This window comes from Carlito syrichta, unplaced genomic scaffold (assembly GCF_000164805.1).
Source record: "Carlito syrichta isolate Samal-C Ts95f unplaced genomic scaffold, Tarsius_syrichta-2.0.1 Scaffold308773, whole genome shotgun sequence".
In the NCBI taxonomy this organism is placed as follows: Eukaryota; Metazoa; Chordata; class Mammalia; order Primates; family Tarsiidae; genus Carlito; species Carlito syrichta.
The window spans coordinates 79611-98641 of record NW_007252869.1 but is presented as its reverse complement, the minus strand read 5'-3'; the positions used below and the strand labels follow the sequence as shown (position 1 = coordinate 98641).

Genomic DNA, 19031 nt, shown 5'->3' with positions numbered 1-19031 from the left:
TGTGTTTCCATATGAATTCCTGTATTGTTTTTTCTAGATCTGAGAACAATGTTGCTGATTATTTGATGGGTATTGCATTAAATCTGTAGATTGCCTTAGGTAAGATGGACATCTTCACAGTGTTGATTCTTCCAATCCATGAGCCTGGGATATTTTTCCACTTGTTTGTGTCATCTTTGATTTCTTTGAGCAGAATTTTGTAGTTTTCTTTGTAAAGGTCTTTCACATCTCTGGTTAGGAAGATGCCAAGGTATTTCATTTTTTTTGTGGCTACTGTGAATGAGATTGTGCTTTTTATTTGGGTTTCTGTTTTTTTATTATTGGTGTAAAGAAATGTGATTGTCTTTTGCACATTTACTTTATACTCTGAGACTGCCAAAGTCCTTTATTAGTGCAAGGAAGTTTTTGACAGATTCTCTTGGGTTTTCAAGGTACACAATCATGTCATCTGCAAAGAGAGATAGCTTGACTTCCTCTTTTCCTATTTGGATACCCCTGATTGCCTTCTCTTCTCTGATTGCTCTAGCCAGGACTTCTAATACTGTATTGAACAGGAGGGGTGAGAGTGGGCATCCTTGTCTTATTTCAGTTTTCAAGGGAAATGATTCCAATTTTTGTCTGTTTAGGAGTATGCTGGCTGTGGGTTTCTTGTAGATGACTTTTACTATTTTGAGGTATGTTCTGTGTACACCTAGATGTTCGAGGGTTTTTATCAAGAAGGGGTGCTGGATTTTATCAAAAGATTTTCTGCATCTAATGAAATAATCATGTGGTTTTTGTTTTGACATCTGTTGATGTATTTGATTACATTTGTGGTTTTATGAATATTGATCCAGTCTTGCATCCCAGGGATGAAGCCTACTTGGTCATGATGGATGAGTTTTGAGATGTGTTGTTGAATCCGGTTTGCTAGGATCTTGTTAGAATTTTAGCATCTATGTTCATCAAAGATATTGGCCTGTAGTTCTTTTTCTTTGTTGGGTCTTTACTTGGCTTGAGTACCAATGTGATGTTAACTTCATAAAATGATTTGGGGAGAGTTCCATCTTTCTCAATCTCCTGGAATACTTTCAGTAGTATTATATCAGCTCCTCCTTAAATGTCATATAGAATTCTGCTGGAAAGCCATCTGGTTCAGGGCTTTTTTTGGTAGGCAGTTTTCTTATTACATAGTCAATATCCTTTATTGTTATTGATCTATTTAGGGTCTTGATTTCTTCTTGTTTCATCCTAGGCAGGTTGTGTGATGTCAGAAAGTTCTTCATTTCCTTAAGGTGTTCAAGTTTGTTTCCATACAAGTGTACATAGTAGTCTCTAATGATCTTTTGTATTTCTTCTGGGTCAGATGTGACTTCATCTTTTATGTTTCTGATTGTGTTTATTTGGGCTTTTTCTCTCTTTCTCTTGGTCAGTCTATTTAGGGGACCATCAATCTTGTTCATCCTTTGAAAGAACCAGCTTTTAGTTTCATTGATTTTTTGGTATTATCTTTTTGTCTTCTATGTCCTGGATTTGGGCCTTTATTTTGGTGATCTGGATTCTTCTGGTGAAATTAGGGTTTTGGGGTCTTGCTTTTCCAGCTTCCTTAGGTGACTTGTTAGGCTGTTGATTTGTGTTCCTTCTATTTTCTTCATGTGCGTTTGTAGAGATATGAATTCCCTTCCTACTACAGCTTTCATGGCATTCCAGAGATTTTGATAAGATGTTTCTTTATTTTCATTTGTTTCCAGTTATCTTTTAATCTCTGTTTTGATTTCATCATTGACCCAGGAGTTGTTTAGCATCATGCTGTTTAGTGTCCATGTCTTTGTGGGTTTTGGGGGAACCTTGTTGGTGTTTATGTTTATTTTTATTCCACTTTGGTCTGAGTAGGTGCATGGCAAAACTTTTATTTTTTAAAATTTGTTTAGGCTTGCTTTATGGCCAAGTATGTGATCAATCTTAGAGTACGTTCCATGTGGTGATGAGTAGAATGTATATTCTGTGGTCATTGGGTGGGGTGTTCTGTAGGTATCAATTAAGTCCATTTGGTCTTGAGTCACATTGAGGTTCTGGATCTCATTGCTGATTTTTGTCCTGATGATCTGTCTAGGGTTGTGAGGGGGGTATTAAAGTCCCCAGCTGCTATAGTCTTAGAGTCAATATCTTTTTTAAGTTTACCTCGTAGCTGCTTTATGAAAGTTGGTGCTCCTATGTTGGGTGCATATATGTTTAGGATGGATATTTCTTGTTGACAGATTGAACCTTTTATCATTATGTAGTGGCCTTCTGTATGTTTTTAATTTTTGATAGCTTAAAGGGTATTTTGTCTCAGTTTAAGATTGTGACTCCTTTCTTTTGTGTTCTGTTCGCCTGAAAATTTGTTTCCCATCCTCTTACTTTGAATCTGTGAGTGTCTTTTTTAGTGAGGTGAATCTCTTGAAAGCAATATATTTTGCCTGGTGATACTTTATCCATTTTGCCATTCTATATCTTTTCAGTGGTGCACTTAGTCCATTCATATTCAAGCTAATTATTGAAATGTGAGAGTTGATCCCTATCATATGGTTCTTGCAGAGTTGTTGTTGTTGTTCCTGTTTGTTGTCTTTCTTTTGGTTTTGGGTTTGGTTCATGTGTGTTTTTAATCTTTTTCCTGTACTCTTGTGAAGAACGTTGTTGTTCTTTTTTCATTTTCTTCTGTGTTCAATACTTTGTTAAATGTTTCTTGTAGAGGTGGTCTGGTGGTAGTGTAAGTTCTTAGGGATCAGATATCTGGGAAGGATTTCAATTCTTCCTCACTGATGAAGCTTAGCTTGGCTGGGTAGGTTATTCTCGGTTGAAATTTTTATCTTTTAGAACTTTGAAGATAGGGCTCCAAGCTCTCCTAGCCTGAAGGGTTTCTGTAGATAAATCTGCTGCTATTCTAATTGGTGTTCCCTGGTAAGTAGTCTGACATTTTTCTCTTGCTGCCTTTAGGAGTTTTTCTTTTATACCTACTTTGTTTAGGTGAATTATTATGTGTCTGGGAGTTTATCTTCTCATTTGTTGTCTTGCAGGGGTTCTCTGAATCTCTAATGTTTGAATTTTTGCGTCACTGATGAGATGAGGGAAGTTTTCTTGAATGATTTCATGAAATGTTTGTTCCAGTGTGGTCTCTGTGTCTCTCTTTGCCTTAGGAAGGCCAATTATTCTTAGGTTCAGTCTCTTGAAGTAATCATTCATCTGTTGAAGGTTTTTTTCTGTCTTTTTGAGCTTCTTTTCTATGTTTTTGACAGTTTGGGTTAGTTCTGTATTTTGGTCTTCAAGCTCTGAGATTATTTCTTCTGCTTGGCTAATTCTGCTTTCCATGATTATTAGCTTGTTATTTATTTCCATCACAGTATTCTTTACTGCTGTTATTTCAGTTATCAACTCCTTTGTATTTTCCTCTTGTCTCTCCTCAATTTTTTAAATTCTGTCTATTAATGTCTTGATGTCTGTGTTTGTTGCATTTGACCAGTCATTCTGGGGTCACTTCATTGTTTTTGTTTCAAAGTCTGATTTCTCAATGTCTGAGCTGTCAGGCGTCTGTGTGAAACATTTCTTCTTCTTCTTTTTTTTTTATTTGTGCAGATTTTTTCTCCCTATTTTTTCCTTCCCTCCACTTTTCCATCTTCTTTAATTCTGTTATTCAGGAGTGGAGGGGTTGTTTTTGCTTCTGTTTGTTCAATCTCCTGTTCTTCTTTATGTTTATCCTCCTGCTTTGTTCAATTCTGGAGTTGGACTATAGGTTGGGGGCAGTCCTTTTTGCAGTTCTGAGATTTAATTAAGAGGGGAGCTGTGATTCAAAATCTATCTGCAGATCCTGGAATCTGCTGACAGGTGTATGGATAATCTGAAACCCTCTTCCCACTGCCTTGGAATCTGTCCATGCAGTGGGGTTGTAGGTTTGCTCCCTGAAAGCAAAATTAGGTTAACAGAGGGAAGAGAATGGAGCAGGCATTGGGGTGAGGGAGGGTGGAGAGAGAGAGGAGTAAGAGGGAAGCCAGACAAGTGTACTGACTAACAAATGAAAAGAGACACAAAGACTGAATTAAGTAAAAAGAAAAACAGCTACAACTACAAACTAACCAACAACCATATGAAAAAACGAAAACATACAATGATGCTAGCCACAAGCTAACCAACCTCCTTACTGGTGTGCTATTCCTCTATACAAAGATGGGGTTTACAGAGAAATAAAAATAAGAAAAGAACAAAGCAAAAGGAATAGAATAAAGTTAGTAAACTAACAGAACCATCCAAGCACACTCTGAGACTTTTCCTTAAGTCCAATGTCCTTTCAGCTCGATTTCTAGCTTTCTTTGCAGGCTGGTAGATTTGTTCATAGTTAGGGTCAGCTGCCCCTGGCCTGCTGTGGAGAGTGGTTCAGATCTGGGCTCCCTGCCGAGTCTTATCACTCAGATCTGGCCTATGTCTGTTTATGAAGAGGGAAGAGATTCTGTCTTTCCCATTTTGATGTTGTTACCTTGGAACCCCAGCAGGTGGTGCTATCTCACCGCTTTAGTTGATCTTTATTCACAGCAGCTGGAGACTGCCAGGCAATCCAGGCTGGGGCTGGCAGCAGTTGGAGGCATCCCAGGATGGGAGGGAGCAGGCAACGGTAGCTGCAGTGGGGGCAACTTCCTCACAGTACATGGAAGGCTCTCCACAAGCCTGGCTTGGGGCGAGGACTGGGGTGTGGCAGTGGCCGTGGGTGCGATCTCCATAGATTGTGCTTGTGGGGGATTCACACCAGGTCCGAAGTCGTGGGTCGCCTCAGGCTGGGCGGGGCGATGGCATCCAGGGCAGTGGCGGTAGCCCAGACTGCCGAGGTGTTTGAGCGGTGACGGTGTCTGAGCTCCGTGTGATGAGCAGGCTGCCGACAACGGGAGCTGCAGCCCCTGGGAGTGAGCTAGAGTCTTTATGTGTGTTCTCTTTTGTGGAGGGTCCCACAGACCAAGCTGCCCCATCGCCCTCCTGCCAGAAGCCCCTCCAGTTTCTTTCATCAGTGTCTTGTAGTTCTCTGTGCAGAGATCTTTTACTCACTTGGTTAGGTGTAGTCCTAGATATATATATATATATATATATATATTTTTTTTTTTTTTTTTGGCTGACTATTGTAAATGAGATTGAGTTCATTTTTCCTGGAACTAGAGTAATCAATCTTAAAGTTTATATGGAGTCAATAAAAAAAGCCTGACTAGCCAAAGCATTACTAAGTAAAAGGGATAATTGTGGAGCCATCACACTGACTTCAAATTATGATACAATTAGAATACAAGTAACTAAAACAACATGGTACTGGTACAAGACTAGACAGTTTAATAGAACAGACTAGATAGCCCAGAAATAAAGTCACATACCTACAGCCAATTTATCTTCAACAAAACTGACAAAAATAAACAATGGGGAAAGGACATCCGGTTCAATAGATGATGCTGAGAAAGCTGGCTAGTTGTATGCAGAAGAATAAAACTAGCTACCTGTCCCTCACCATATAAAAATTAGCTCAAGATGAATTAGAGACTTAAATGTAAGACCTGAAACTATAAAAACCATATAGGAGGAACTAGAAAACACTCTTTTGGACATCAACATAGGCAAATAATTTATGATAAAGATGCAAAATGCAGCTGTGACAAAAACAAAAAAAAATAGACAAGTGGGACTTAATTAAACTTCATTGTGAAGTAAATAATCAGCAGGGTGAACAGAAAATCTTTGGAATGGAAAAATATATTTGTAAATTATGCCTCAGAAAAAGGACTAATATCCAGAATCTACAAGGAACTCAACTTGACATGAAAATACAAACAACCCTATCAAAGTGGGCAAAGAACATGAATAGAGATTTCTTGAAAGAAGACACACAACTGACCAACAAACTTATGAAAAAAATGTTCACCATCACTAATCATCATAGAAATGCAAACTGAAGCCACAATGAGATATCCCCTTACATCAATCAGAATTACTATTATTAAAAAGTCAAAGAACAACAGATGTTGGTGCAGTTGTGGAAGAAAGGAGACACTCATAAACTATTGTTGAGATTATAAATTAGTTCAACTTCTCTGGAAAACAGCATGCAGATTTCTCAAAGAACTATAAATTGAATTACTACTTGATTCATTGATCTCCCTACTAGTAATCTATCCAAAGGAAGTCATTGTATAAAAAATACATTGTACTCGTGAGTTCATTGCAGCACTATTCACAATTGCAAAACCATGGACTCAACATAATTGCCTATCAATGATTGACTGGATAAAGAAAATGTTGTACATATACACCATAGAATACTATACAGCCATCAAAAATATAGAAATCATGTCCTTGCAGCACCATCAGTGGAGCTGGAGAGCATCATTTTAGGTGTACTAATTCAGAAACAGAATACCAAACACGAAATGTTCTTATTTATATGCAGGAACTAAATGGCCACAGAGATGGAAATAATGGACACTAGGGACATCAGTAAGGAGTAATGTGGGGAGGGGTATAAGAGTTCAGAAATTACCTATTGGGCACAATGTTCACTATGTGGAAATGGGTCACTTGAGACCCAGTCCCCACTACTACACAAGATGTCCATGTAATAAACATGTGCTGTATACTACCTGAATCTTAAAAAAAAATGCTTTGCTCTCAAAATGTAGCAGAATACAATGGGAGTGCTAACAGTTGAGACTGAGAGTTTGAATTGATCAACTTTGCTTTCTCATCACTCAGAGAAGTTCTCAGGACTTCTCATCAGGGAGTCTCCTTCAAGGTACTAATGTGAACTCTGGCACTTGGAGAAAGTTGACTCAGCCTGGGAGGGTTATCTGACTTATGTGAGGTCACTCTGATTCTCCTTTCTGGGAATTAGACACAGGGAATGTCCATTCTTCAGTGACCAGATTACTTAATTACTCCTTCTAGACTTGCAAGCCTGATTGACCTAGGAGAGGAGGACAGGACTAGAGAGAATCACACTGGGGATACCCCACTGGTGAGTTAGCATAGAGAATTATCCTGAGCAAAGAAACGTATGAAGGTATGACTCACCTGTGAAAGAGGGAGAGGAGATACTTTGCATTCAAATATTGTAAGGCCCCCTATGATGAAAGATTAATCATGTCCCTCCTCTTGGACTGAAGATGAACGAAGATGACTGTTGTAAGATTTAAAGAACCCTTTCCTTCAAATCCGTACAGTTTAAGCGAATCTGAACTGTTGATCCATGGAATTAAAAAATATATACTTAAAAGACCTCAAGCAAGTCAAGGCCACTGTCACCCTGGTGAGCCAGGTGGACAGAGAATTGAGACTAAGAGATCATTCTTGAGACTTAAAATCGAATGTGATTTGCCTTGCTAGGTTTTTCATTGCTTGGCATCCATGATCCCTTTTGTTTTTCTTGTTTCTCTTTCTTGGAATAGAAATATCTATCCTGTGTCTGTCTCATTGTTATATTTTGAACAGAGATTACACGTCCGGTTTTATAGGTTAGCAACAAGAGAGGAGCTTTGGCTCAGGGTGACTCACACCTCAAGTCTCACCCATTCTTAGTGAGACTTAAGTGATAATTAAATGAGACTTTGGATGTAGAGTTGACAGTGGAATGGATGAAGACTTTTGGGTTTTTCAGATGAGGTGCGTATATTTTGCATGTGAGAAGGACATGAGCGTGTGGGGAAGAGATGACGGAGTGTTATGGGCTGGAGGGTATTCCCCTAAATTCATAGGTTGAAGTACTAAACTTCAGTGCCTCAGAATGTAATCATATCTCAGTGTAAAGTCTTTAAGTCAAAATGAGGTTTATAGTCATCCATAAATCCAATATAACTGGTATCCTTATAAGAAGAGGAAATCTGGATATAGACAGGTGAACACACAGAGAGAGCATTAAAGAACAATGGATGATTACAGGGCACCAGTTACACATTAGACATTATGCTATATTATTTTCTGCCATATAATTTTTATTCATGTAAGTCAAGAGTATATCATTTATATTTATATAACATTCTGTAGCATCAATTAATTAAATTAATATATTAGTATCATATGTAAATATTAATATATGTGATATATGAAATAATTATATGCTCATATACTTAAGAGTATGACTTCTGTTGTTAAAATCTTTGGCCTTAAATCTGCATCCATCACTTTAACTGTGTACTTCTCCAGGCCTTTTCTTCCCTCTCGTAGATGGAATGGAGATAATATTAGTACATCTTTCATTCTTTTATTATCCTTTTAATAAATATTTCTTGAGTACATATTATATGTCTGTCACTCTTTGAAACACTAGTTCTTGGGCAATTTAAACAATGCCAGAAAGGAAATACATAGAGACTTTCTGTGCAAAGAGTGTTGGAAGTAAAATATAACAAGGATGTGGATGGACAGTTCTAAACTGGGAGGTGAGAGAAAACCTCACTGTGAAGACTTGAAGGGGCAAGTGGGAAAGAAATGGAGGGATCTGTTTTCAAGGGATCGCGAGGGCCGCCATGATAAAAGTAACTTATACAGGAGAAAAATCATAAGTAGAGAGACAAGTTACAAGTCTGTGATAATAACCCAGGTGACAGATGATGTTGGCTTGGTCACGGAGGTGGTGAGAAGTGGCTAGAGTCTGGACGTATTCAAAGATATACTCGCATTATTGCTGATTAACTGCAAATGGGAGGGCCAGGAGAGAAGAAAAGATAGGGAATCGTTTTCAGGCAGGTAGAAGTGTGAATGAGTATGTTGCCAGCCAGTATAATGGCTCACCAATGAATGATTGCTCATTCTGCTACATTGGCTACAATGGCCATGTCATATGGACAATAAGAACAGAGCAAGGAGGAGGTGTGTTGGGGTCTTAAGACCCATTCTTCTATCTGACTTGAGTCTCTGTTTCATGTTTTCCAGGCATGTCTGGTGACTGGAAAAATCACTTAACAGTGGCCCAAGCTGAAGCCTTTGATAAACTATTCCAGGAGAAGATGACAGATCTTCCTCAAGAGCTGTTGCCATGGAAATAATGTCCAACACATTCTGGATCATACATGGATACTAATATTTGCTCTCCTTTCCTGACTGAGGGCCTATGTATAACATATATTGTTTCATCCCAGAGTCTTAAATTATCATATATTTTCATCTTTGACTACTTTTTTCATTCAAAATTACCAGGGCACCCCTATGCATGCTATGGCATTCCACAACCTTTATGTGTTTGTAATATTTCAAACATATAGAATTGTATAGAAATAATATACATTTTGCCTGAAAGTGTATTTGAACTTAAAAAAAAATTTTTATTATAAAGATGTGGGGTACAATTCAGGGTTAGGTATACAGACATTGACTATGCAGGTACTCCTGTTGATGAGGTATGCCCCTCCCTCCCCTAGCAGTTTCCCTCAACTGCCAATCCCACCCCCCTCACTGACAGTTTCCCATTACAGCTGATCACTTTCTTATAGCATTATAATTGTTCAAGGTCCTCTTACAAATTTTTTAAATAAAAATAAAAAGTTAATGATTACATTGATAGACTTTAGAGCAAATAATAATCAAAATAAAATGACAGAAGCAATCAAGACTCTGTTTCTTTTTATGACATGTATCTCCACAATGTATTATTCTGATCTTGAGGTGTATGAGTCCCAATCTAGTTTATTTTCTTACTCAGTCTTGTTTGACCATAAACAGAAAATGGTATTTATAAATGTTCTTAAAAACTTTACAAATGGCACATGGTGCCATGTATTCATTGACTTATACTTCTTCTCAGCTTTTTATGCTTGGTTTCCATCCATGCTGATGTTGACTAGTTTATTATTTAGTATTGAAATGTATGATGATATTATTTAATTACCTCTTCTCCTATGAATAACTTTGGGTTTCTTCTCACCATTTTTTCCTATTTAAAACATTGCTTTGGGCCACCACTGCCCTTGCCCTCCCCCTGCAAAGCAAGTGCAGGTCATAGGGTCACCGGGTCCCCCCTCTGAGGGCAACTGCAAGCCCCCACTGCCCTGAAATTAGAGCGCAGCTTGCAAGATCATGCACAGAAATGTCTGCTGCCTATGGGAACGTGCCTGAGAAAAGCCTGCTGAATCCAGCTGATTCCCAGTGCCTGGCACCAGGTGCACACCATCACCTGTCATACCAATCCACTAGAGTGCAGGATCAGATTATTGGAGAGAGAGCATCAGGGAATCCCGAGAGGAGTCCATGCTTGGTGAGGTGCCGCCAACCAAAGTCATTTTCCAGGCAGAGATTTGCATTGCCCCACCCTGCTCCCCTGCAGCCTCAAATTTGTTGCCTAAGGGGCATGGACAAACTATTGCCCCTGGTGCTCCCAACCACTGAAGTAGGAGAGAGACTGCTCCTGGCTTTGCCTCACCACTTCAGCACCTGGTAGGGAGCTGGAAGGGGCTGCGGACTGGAGTTCAGAGATCCAGTCTCTGTGGATGGCAGTCTACTCAGAGCTTGATCATAGTCCAGAGGAAATATCCTGAGAGCACAAACTTCAGAGGGACCTGATGAGTGCTGAGTTCCAGGCGCCCCACCCCTTACCCTGATCCAGCTGTGGGGCAAGGTTGTGGCCAGAAAAGGATGAGGAAGAACTCCAAAGAGATCAGTGGTGAGTCCTGGGCTGACCCAAACCCCCTCCTCCCCAGCAATCTTCTGAATGTCAGACCCACACAGCTGGGCCATGACTGAGAGGGACAAACCCAGACAGAGCCTGGACATCAATCACAATAGGAGAACCCCATTCCAGGATAGGCCTGGCTATGGCAACCTTGTGAGAGTACATACCTGGGGAAGAGACTATCCTGTACATCCCCACCAGAGCTCTCCCTGACCATACGAGAGTGGGAGGGGAGGACTGCAGCCCCACCCACCTCCACTGCCCTCCTCCTTCCCTGCTTCATTCCCTGAGGAGAGAGTGAAAGAAGTGGCTCTGCAGGAGAGATCTCATTAGAGGAACAATTGCAGAGCCTACCACAAGGGGAGAGGTTGTGTTTTTTTTTTTTAGTTCTGTTTTGTGTTTTAGATTTTCAATTTTAAAAATTTTCTATTAGTTCATCTATTTAAAAAATATTTTTCCTTTGTGCATGAATGTGTATGTGAGACTTTGATCTGCATCCCCCACAAATTTTTTTCTTTTCCGTTTCTTCTTTTATTTGTCATTCTCTGTTTGTGTGTGTATGTGAATGATTGAGTGTTCATCTTTTGTTGTTGGTTTTTACTCCTTTGTTCTTCTGGGTATTTTAAAAAATATTCATTTTTTTATAGTTTAAGGGGTGCGTCAATATATGTGCGAAGGTTCCACCTGAATCCCCTTTTATCTTTTCCTTTTTTTTCTTTTTTCTTATTCTCCCCCTTTGGTCTTTTTGTCTTTATTCTCTGTTCACTTTGTGCTAGGCATGTGTGTGTGTGTTTAGCTTTCTTGGGGTCTTTTTTGTGTGGTTTGTTTTGTTTTGCCTTTTTGTTATTCCAGATTGTTTTGTAGTGTGTGTTGGTTTCTGCTTTGCATCATCATATAGAGTGGTGGTGGGGAGTGGATCTCAGGGAACACATATCACAATAAGTAAACATTTTAATTTGTAAGTAGCATCTGATTCCTAGTGCCCCATCCCCTACTCTACTTGGATTTCAAAAACTACAAGAGATAGCAAATCTTCCCATCCATCATCCTATTTCAAAATAGAACAAATCCAGAGTCCGGATCAGGGAAGAATAGAGGGCTGAGAAACATCAGAAGGGAAGCCTATCCCACTGACATCGAATAACAGAACTAAAGAAAAAAACAAGAGATCTGTCACAAATGAGGAAAAACCAAAGGAAGACCTCAGGCAATTCCAAGCCTACCAAAAACAAATCTCCCGAGAAATCAAACCTTGGTGCCCAAACTATGGAAGTCATCAATGAATGGCCCCAGAATATGACAGGGATTAGGGTATGGTTGGAAAGAGTGAATAAGACTCAAGAAAGACAAGATGCTACACTGAAAGAACTTATAACAGAGATTCTGGCAATAAAAATTTTCTTCCAGGAAATAAATAACAAGGTGACAAGCATGGAAAGCAGAATTAATCTACCTGAAGAAAGAATCTCAGAACTTGAAAACCAGAACATGGAATTAACCTGATCTGTAAAAAACATAGAAGACTCAGAAAGAATAAAGCCTACAAGAGATGTGTGATTATATCAAGAAGCAGGACCTATGCCCAATTGGTATCCCAGAAGGAGAAAGGGAACATGAGAACAACTTGGAACAAGTATTCCAGGAGGTAATCCAAGAAAACTTTCCCCATCTCACCATAGATGTGACCAGCCAAGCACAAGAGATACAGAGAACCTCCACAAGACATCAAATGAGGAGACCAACCCCCAGACGCATAGTAATTTACCTACACAAAGTAGGCACAAAGAAAAAATTCTAAAGGCAGCAAGAGAGAAAGGTCAGACTACCTACCAGGAAAAACCAATCAGAATAGCAGCAGACCTATCGGCAGAAACACTGCAAGCATGAAGGGACTGGAGCCCCATATTCACAGTCTTCAAAGATAAATAATTTAAACCAAGAATTTCCTATCCAGTCAAGCTCAGCTTCATCAGTGATGGAGAATTAAAATCCTTCCCAGACATCCAATCCCTTAGAGATTATGCAGCTTCCAGACCAACTCTACAGGAGACACTTAAAAAGGTCAGAGAAAGCACAGAAGAAAGAAGAAAAAGATTGAGCACACACTTCCCAAGAGAAGAGCAGAGCACAGAATCAGCAGAGAACTCAGCATAAAAGAAACTTGAAAACACAAACATACATTAACCCCAAAGCCAAAAGAAAACAAGCAAACAAAGGAAAAACTTTACAAGAAACTCATGACAGGGATAAACAATCATATTTCAATAATCAGTCTGAATGCACCACTGAAAAGACACAGAATAGCAGACTGGATAAGAAACCATGACCCCATTATTTGCTGCATCCAGGAGACTCATCTCACTTCAAGGGATGCACACAGACTCAAAGGTTGGAAAACAAGTTTCCAGGCAAATGGATCACAAAAGAAGGCAGGAGTTGCAATCTTAATATCAGACAAAGCAACCTTTAAGCTATCAAAAATTTAAAAAGATGTAAAAGGACACTACAAAGTGATAAAAGGTTCAATCCGTCAACAAGAAATATCCATCCTAAACATATATGTATCCAACACAGGAGCACCAGCATTTATAAAGTAACTACAAAGTAAACTAAAAAAAGATATTGATTCTAACACTCTTTTTTTTTTTTTTTGAATTGGAGTCTCACTCTGTTGCCCAGACTGGAGTGCAGTGGCCGCTCCTGGCCACCGCAGCCTCGACCTGCTGGACTCCGGCGATCCTTCCACCTCAGCCTTCCAAGTAACTAGAACTACAGGCACGCACTACCACACCTGGCTAATTTTTGATTTATTGTAGAGATGAGGTCTTATAGCAGGGGACTTGAGTACCCCACTGGCAGCCCAAGATAGATCATCAAGGCAAAAAATCAACAAGGAGATCCAGAACCTAAACTTGACACTCGACCAAATGGACCTAATAGATACCTACAGATTATTCCACCCAACAACCACAGAATATACATTCTCCTCATCACCACATGAACATACTCCATGATCAATCACATCCTTGGCCATAAATCAAGCAGAAACAAATTACATAAGGTTGAAATCTTGCCATGCACATTCTCAGACCACAGTGGAATAAAAATGAATATCAACAACAGCATCGTTTCTCCAAAACCCATAAAGACATGGACAATAAATAGCATGATGCTGAACAACTACTGGGTCAACACTGAAATCAAAGCAGAAATGGAACAATTCCTGGAAACAAATGAAAATGAAGAAACATTTTATCTGGGATGCCCTAAAAGCAGGTGTCAGAGGAGAATTTATATCTCTGTGAGCACACATCAAGAAAATGGAAAGATCAGAAGTTGAGAACTTAGCAAATAACCTAAGGGAGCTGGAATGAGAAGACCACCAAAACCCCAGCTTTAGCAGAAGAATCTAAATCACAAAAATAGGAGCCTAAATATGGGACATAGAAGATAAAAATATCAGAAAACATCAACAAAACAAAAAGCTGGTTCTTTGAAAGAATTAACAAGATTGATGGACCCCTAGCCAGAATGACCAAGAAAAAGAGAGAAAAAACCCAAATAAACACAATCAGAAATACAAAAGGTCAAATCACAACTGACCCCAAGGAAATACAAAAGATTATTAGAGATTACTATGTACACCTATATGGAAACAAACTTGATAACCTAAATGAAATGGAGAACTTTCTGACATCACACAACCTTCCCACATTGAAACAAGAAGACATTGAGACTCTAAATAGAACAATAGCAACCCAGGAAATTGACTCTGTCATACGAAAACTACCTACCAAAAAAAGCCCTGAACTGGATGGCTTTCCAGAAGAATTCTACAAAATGTCCAAGGAGGAGCTGATACCAATCCTACTGAAAGTATTCCAGGCAATTGAGAAAGATGAAATTCCTCCCAAATTATTTTATGAAACTAACATCACATCACACTGATACCCAAAATGGGTAAAGATCCAACAAAAAAAAGAGAACTTAGGCCAATATCCCTTATGAACATAGATACAAAAATCTTCAACAAGATTCTAGCAAATTGGATTCAAATACAAATCCCAAAAATCATCCACTATGACCAAGTAGGCTCATCCCCAGGATGCATCACTGGTTCAACATTAACAAGACCATAAATGTCATTAAATACGTCAGCAGATGTAAAAACAAGAACCACGTGATTATCTCATTAGATGCAGAAAAAGCTTTTGATAAAATCCAGCATCTCTTCTTCATAAAAACACCTAGATATAGAGGGAACACACCTCAAAATATTAAGTGCCATCTACAATAAACCCACAACTAACATATTGCTAAATGGACGGAAACTGGAAACATTTCCCCTAAAAACTAGAACAAGACAAGTTTGCCCACTCTCACCCCTCTTGTTCAATATTGTGTTGGAAGTCCTAGCTTGGGCAATTAGACAAAAGAAGGAAATCAGGGGTATACAAATAGGAAAAGAGGAAGTCAAGTTACCCCTCTTTGCTGATGATATGATCCTATACTTTGAATATCCAAGAGAATCTGTCAAAAACCTCCTTGTACTGATAAAGGACTTTGGCAAAATCTCAGGGTATAAAATAAACATGCAAAAGACAGTTGCATTCCTATACACCAATAAAAGGCAGGCAGAGACCCAAATAAAAAGCACAATCCTATTCACAATAGCCACAAAAAAGAAAAAAGAAAAAGCAATACCTCGGCATCTTCCTAACTAGAGAAGTGAAAGACCTTTACAATGAGAACTACAAAACGCTGCTCAAAGAAATCCAAGACACAAACAAATGGAAAAATATTCTATGCTCATGGATACGGAGAATCACCATTGTTAAAATGTCCATCCTATCAAAGGCAATGTACAGATTTAACACATTTTGTTACCAACATCATTCTTCTCAGACCTGGAAATGACAATACAGAAATCCATATGGAAACATAAGTGACCACAAATAGCCAAAACAATCCTTAGCAAAAGAAACAAAGCAAGAGGTATCACACTTTCAGACTTCAAACTGTACTATAAGGTTACAGTAATCAAAACAGCCTGGTATTGGTATAAGAACAGGCACATAGACCAATGGAACAGGATAGAGATTCTGGAAGCAAAGCCTCAATTCCTCAACCAACTCATCTTTGACAAAGCCTCCAACGACAACCACTGGGGAGAGAACCTATTCAGTAAATGGTGCTGGGAAAACTGGCTGACCACATGCAGAAGATTGAAACAGGACCCCTACCTATCACCATACACAAAAATTAACCCGACATGGATCAAAGACCTAAACATAAAACCTCAAACTATAAGAATCTTAGAAAATGCAGGAGACACCCTTATGGAAATTGGAACTGGCAACCAATTCCTATTCAGAACCCTAAAGGTGAATACCTTAAAAAATAGGATAGACAAGTGGGACCTCATCAAACTAACGAGATTCTGAAAAGCAAAAGAAACCATCAAGAGAGTAGGGAGACAGCCCACAGAATGGGAAAAAAAATATCTGCCAACTGTATATTTGACAAAGGCCTAACATCTAGGATCTACAAGGAACTCAAATGCGCTGAAAGGAAAAAAAACACACAACTCCTTTAAAAAGTGGGCAAAAGACATGAGTAGACACTTCTCAAAAGAAAATACATGGGCAGCCAACAGACACATGAAAAAGTGCTCAGTCTCATTCATCTCAGAGAAATGCAATTCAAAACCACATTGAGATACCACCTAACCCCAGTAAGAATGGCCATCATTAATAAAACAAACAACAACAGATGCTGGCAAGATTGTGGAGAAAAAGGAATGCTTCTCCACTGCTGGTAGAAAAGCAAACTAGTGCAACCTCTTTGGAAGACAGTGTGGCAATTTCTGAAAGAACTAGAAATTGACCTTCCATATGACCTAACAATTCCCCTTTTGGGAACATACCCGAAAGAACTCAAATCATTCTACAAAAATGATACCTGCACACGTATGCTTGTTACAGCTCTACTCACAATAGTAAAAACATGGAACCTACCGTGTTGCCCATCGAAGCTGGACTGGATAAAGAAAATGTGGTTTATGTACACAATGGAATATTATGCAGCCATAAAGAAGGAGAAATATATGGACTTTGCAGCAACTTGGATGGATTTGGGGTTGATCATACTCAATGATCTCTCCCCAAAACAAATAACAGAGTACCATATGTTCTCACTCATAAGCAGACCTTGAACAATTATAATACTATAAGAAAGCATTTGTCAGTAATGGTAAACTGTCAGGGGAAGGGGGTTGGAGGGAAGTTGAGGGAAACTGCTAGGGGAGGGAGGAACATCCATCATCAACAAGGGTACCTGCATAATCAATGTTTATATCCCCAACCCTGAATTGTACTCCACATCTTTATAATAATAAAAAAAATATAAGAAAGTGGTTTCTTGAGATATCCTGGTGAAGATACTTTACAAACAACAACAATAAATTGAGATCATTATATAAACTTTGTTGATAAAATGTTGGCAGGGCTTGAGAGGATTGAATCCGATTTAAAGAAATTCTGCTGTGAGTAAAATGCTTTTCTCCATGGAACAGTCAATCGTGGCAAATCTTATTGTTATCTTATTTTAAGAAATTACCACAGTCGTTCCAATTTTCAGCAACCACCACCCTGATCAGTCAGCAGCCATCAATGTCAAGGCAGGACCCTCCACCTGCAAAAAGATTATGACTTGCCAAATACTGAAGCAATTGTTAGCAGTTTTATCAATAAATATTGTAAAACTTAATGTATGTATATATTTTTAATAGACATAATGCTATTTCACACTTAATAGACTACAGTATAGTATAAGAGAACTTTTATTTGCACTGAGAAACTCAAATATTTGGTGACTCACTTTATTGTGATAATTGCTTTATTGCAGTAATCTGGAATGGAACCTACAATATTTCTGTGGTATGGCTAGTAGTTACTATGTGGTCATTTTATGATTATGCATTGTAACATGTAGATATATTACATCCTCTCTTTCTACTATAAAAGTTGCCTTTATTGCTGTATAATATTACTTCATTTTAACTGTAGAGATCCTAGCATAAACTAACTTTATCTCTCTGAAGATAGACACTGAATATTTATTTTTAAAAGATTTTTTTGTTAATAAACCATGCTGTCCCGAAAGATTAAAAAATGTGGTATATATACACGATGGGATACTATGCAGCCATAAAAAAGAACAAAACTATGAATTTCGCAGCAACCTGGATGGAACTAGAGTCAATAATACTGAGTGAATGCTCACAGAAACAAAGATCTCAGTATCACATGTTCTCACTCATATAGTGGACCTTGAACATCCACTGTAATACTATAAAAAGAAAAGACTGACAGTGGTGGGAAACTATGAGGGGGGGAAGGGAGGTGGGATTAACGGTAGTCAATATCTGTCTGGGAATGGGGAGACACCCCTTATCAACAAGGGTACCTGAAGGAAGCATATTTGTATCCCTAACCCTTAACTGTACCCCACAATATCAAAATAAAAAAATGATTAAAAAAATTTAATATAAAGGTATTTATATTTTTGTATAATGTATATAAATTCCACAGCTTCTGTTGTAGTTATTGAAAAATTTTTTTTGTAAAGATGGAATCTCGCTATATTTTTCAGATTGGTCTTGATCTCCTGGCCTCAAGAAAGTCCACCTGCCTTGACCTCCCAAAACTCTGGGATTACAGGTGTGAGTCACAATTCCCAACCTTGGAGTTATTGTAATTATGCTTAATTTGGGTTATCTATGCCTTCTCTTTCTCTTGATGAATCTCCCCAGCGACTTGTCAATTGCTTTCACATTTGGAAAAAATGACTTTTTTACTTTGTTAGTTCTATTAACCTCTTCTCTCATTTTTAATTTATTACCCTCCAATTTATGTGGCTTAACGAGCTGTTCTTTTTCAGACTCTATATGAATGCTCAGGTTATGAACATTCTACCTTATGTTTTTTTCAATATGCATATTCTGGGCAATGTATTTCCTACAAAACATTATTTTGTGGGGGTCTGTATAAGAGGGTAATTGGAGGTCTGTATAAGAGGGTTCTTATTAATTTTTCAACATCCTGAAATTATTTATTTTTACTGATTTTTAACTGAAATACATTAAAGCAAGAAAATCTAATTTATTATCTTTTTAACTCTGTAAACCTACTTAAAGTACTATGAGGATTTGGTCAATTCTGCAAACCATTCACATGTTCCTGAAAAAGCATTCACATTCCTTGGTTTTTTTTAATGAGTTGATCTGTTTGCCCATTAAGATAAGTTTATCAGCCGGGCTCGGTGGCTCAGCCTGTAATCCCGCGCCTTTGGGAGGCTGAGGTGAGTGGATCGCCTGAGCCCGCGGGTTCGA

General features: G+C 38.5%; 1 protein-coding gene across 2 annotated transcripts in view; it reads left to right on the top strand.

Moving 5' to 3' along the window:
- Positions 1-9317, top strand: part of LOC103268128 (bile salt sulfotransferase-like) — an 82649-nt gene extending 73332 nt beyond the window's left edge. For both annotated transcript variants that reach the window (XM_008065681.2, XM_021716350.1), the window contains exon 6: positions 8908-9317. In XM_008065681.2, coding sequence (XP_008063872.1) covers positions 8908-9020 — 113 coding nt within the window. In that variant the 3' untranslated portion in view covers positions 9021-9317. The remainder of the gene's footprint in view (positions 1-8907) is intronic.
- Positions 9318-19031: the final 9714 nt, after the last annotated feature.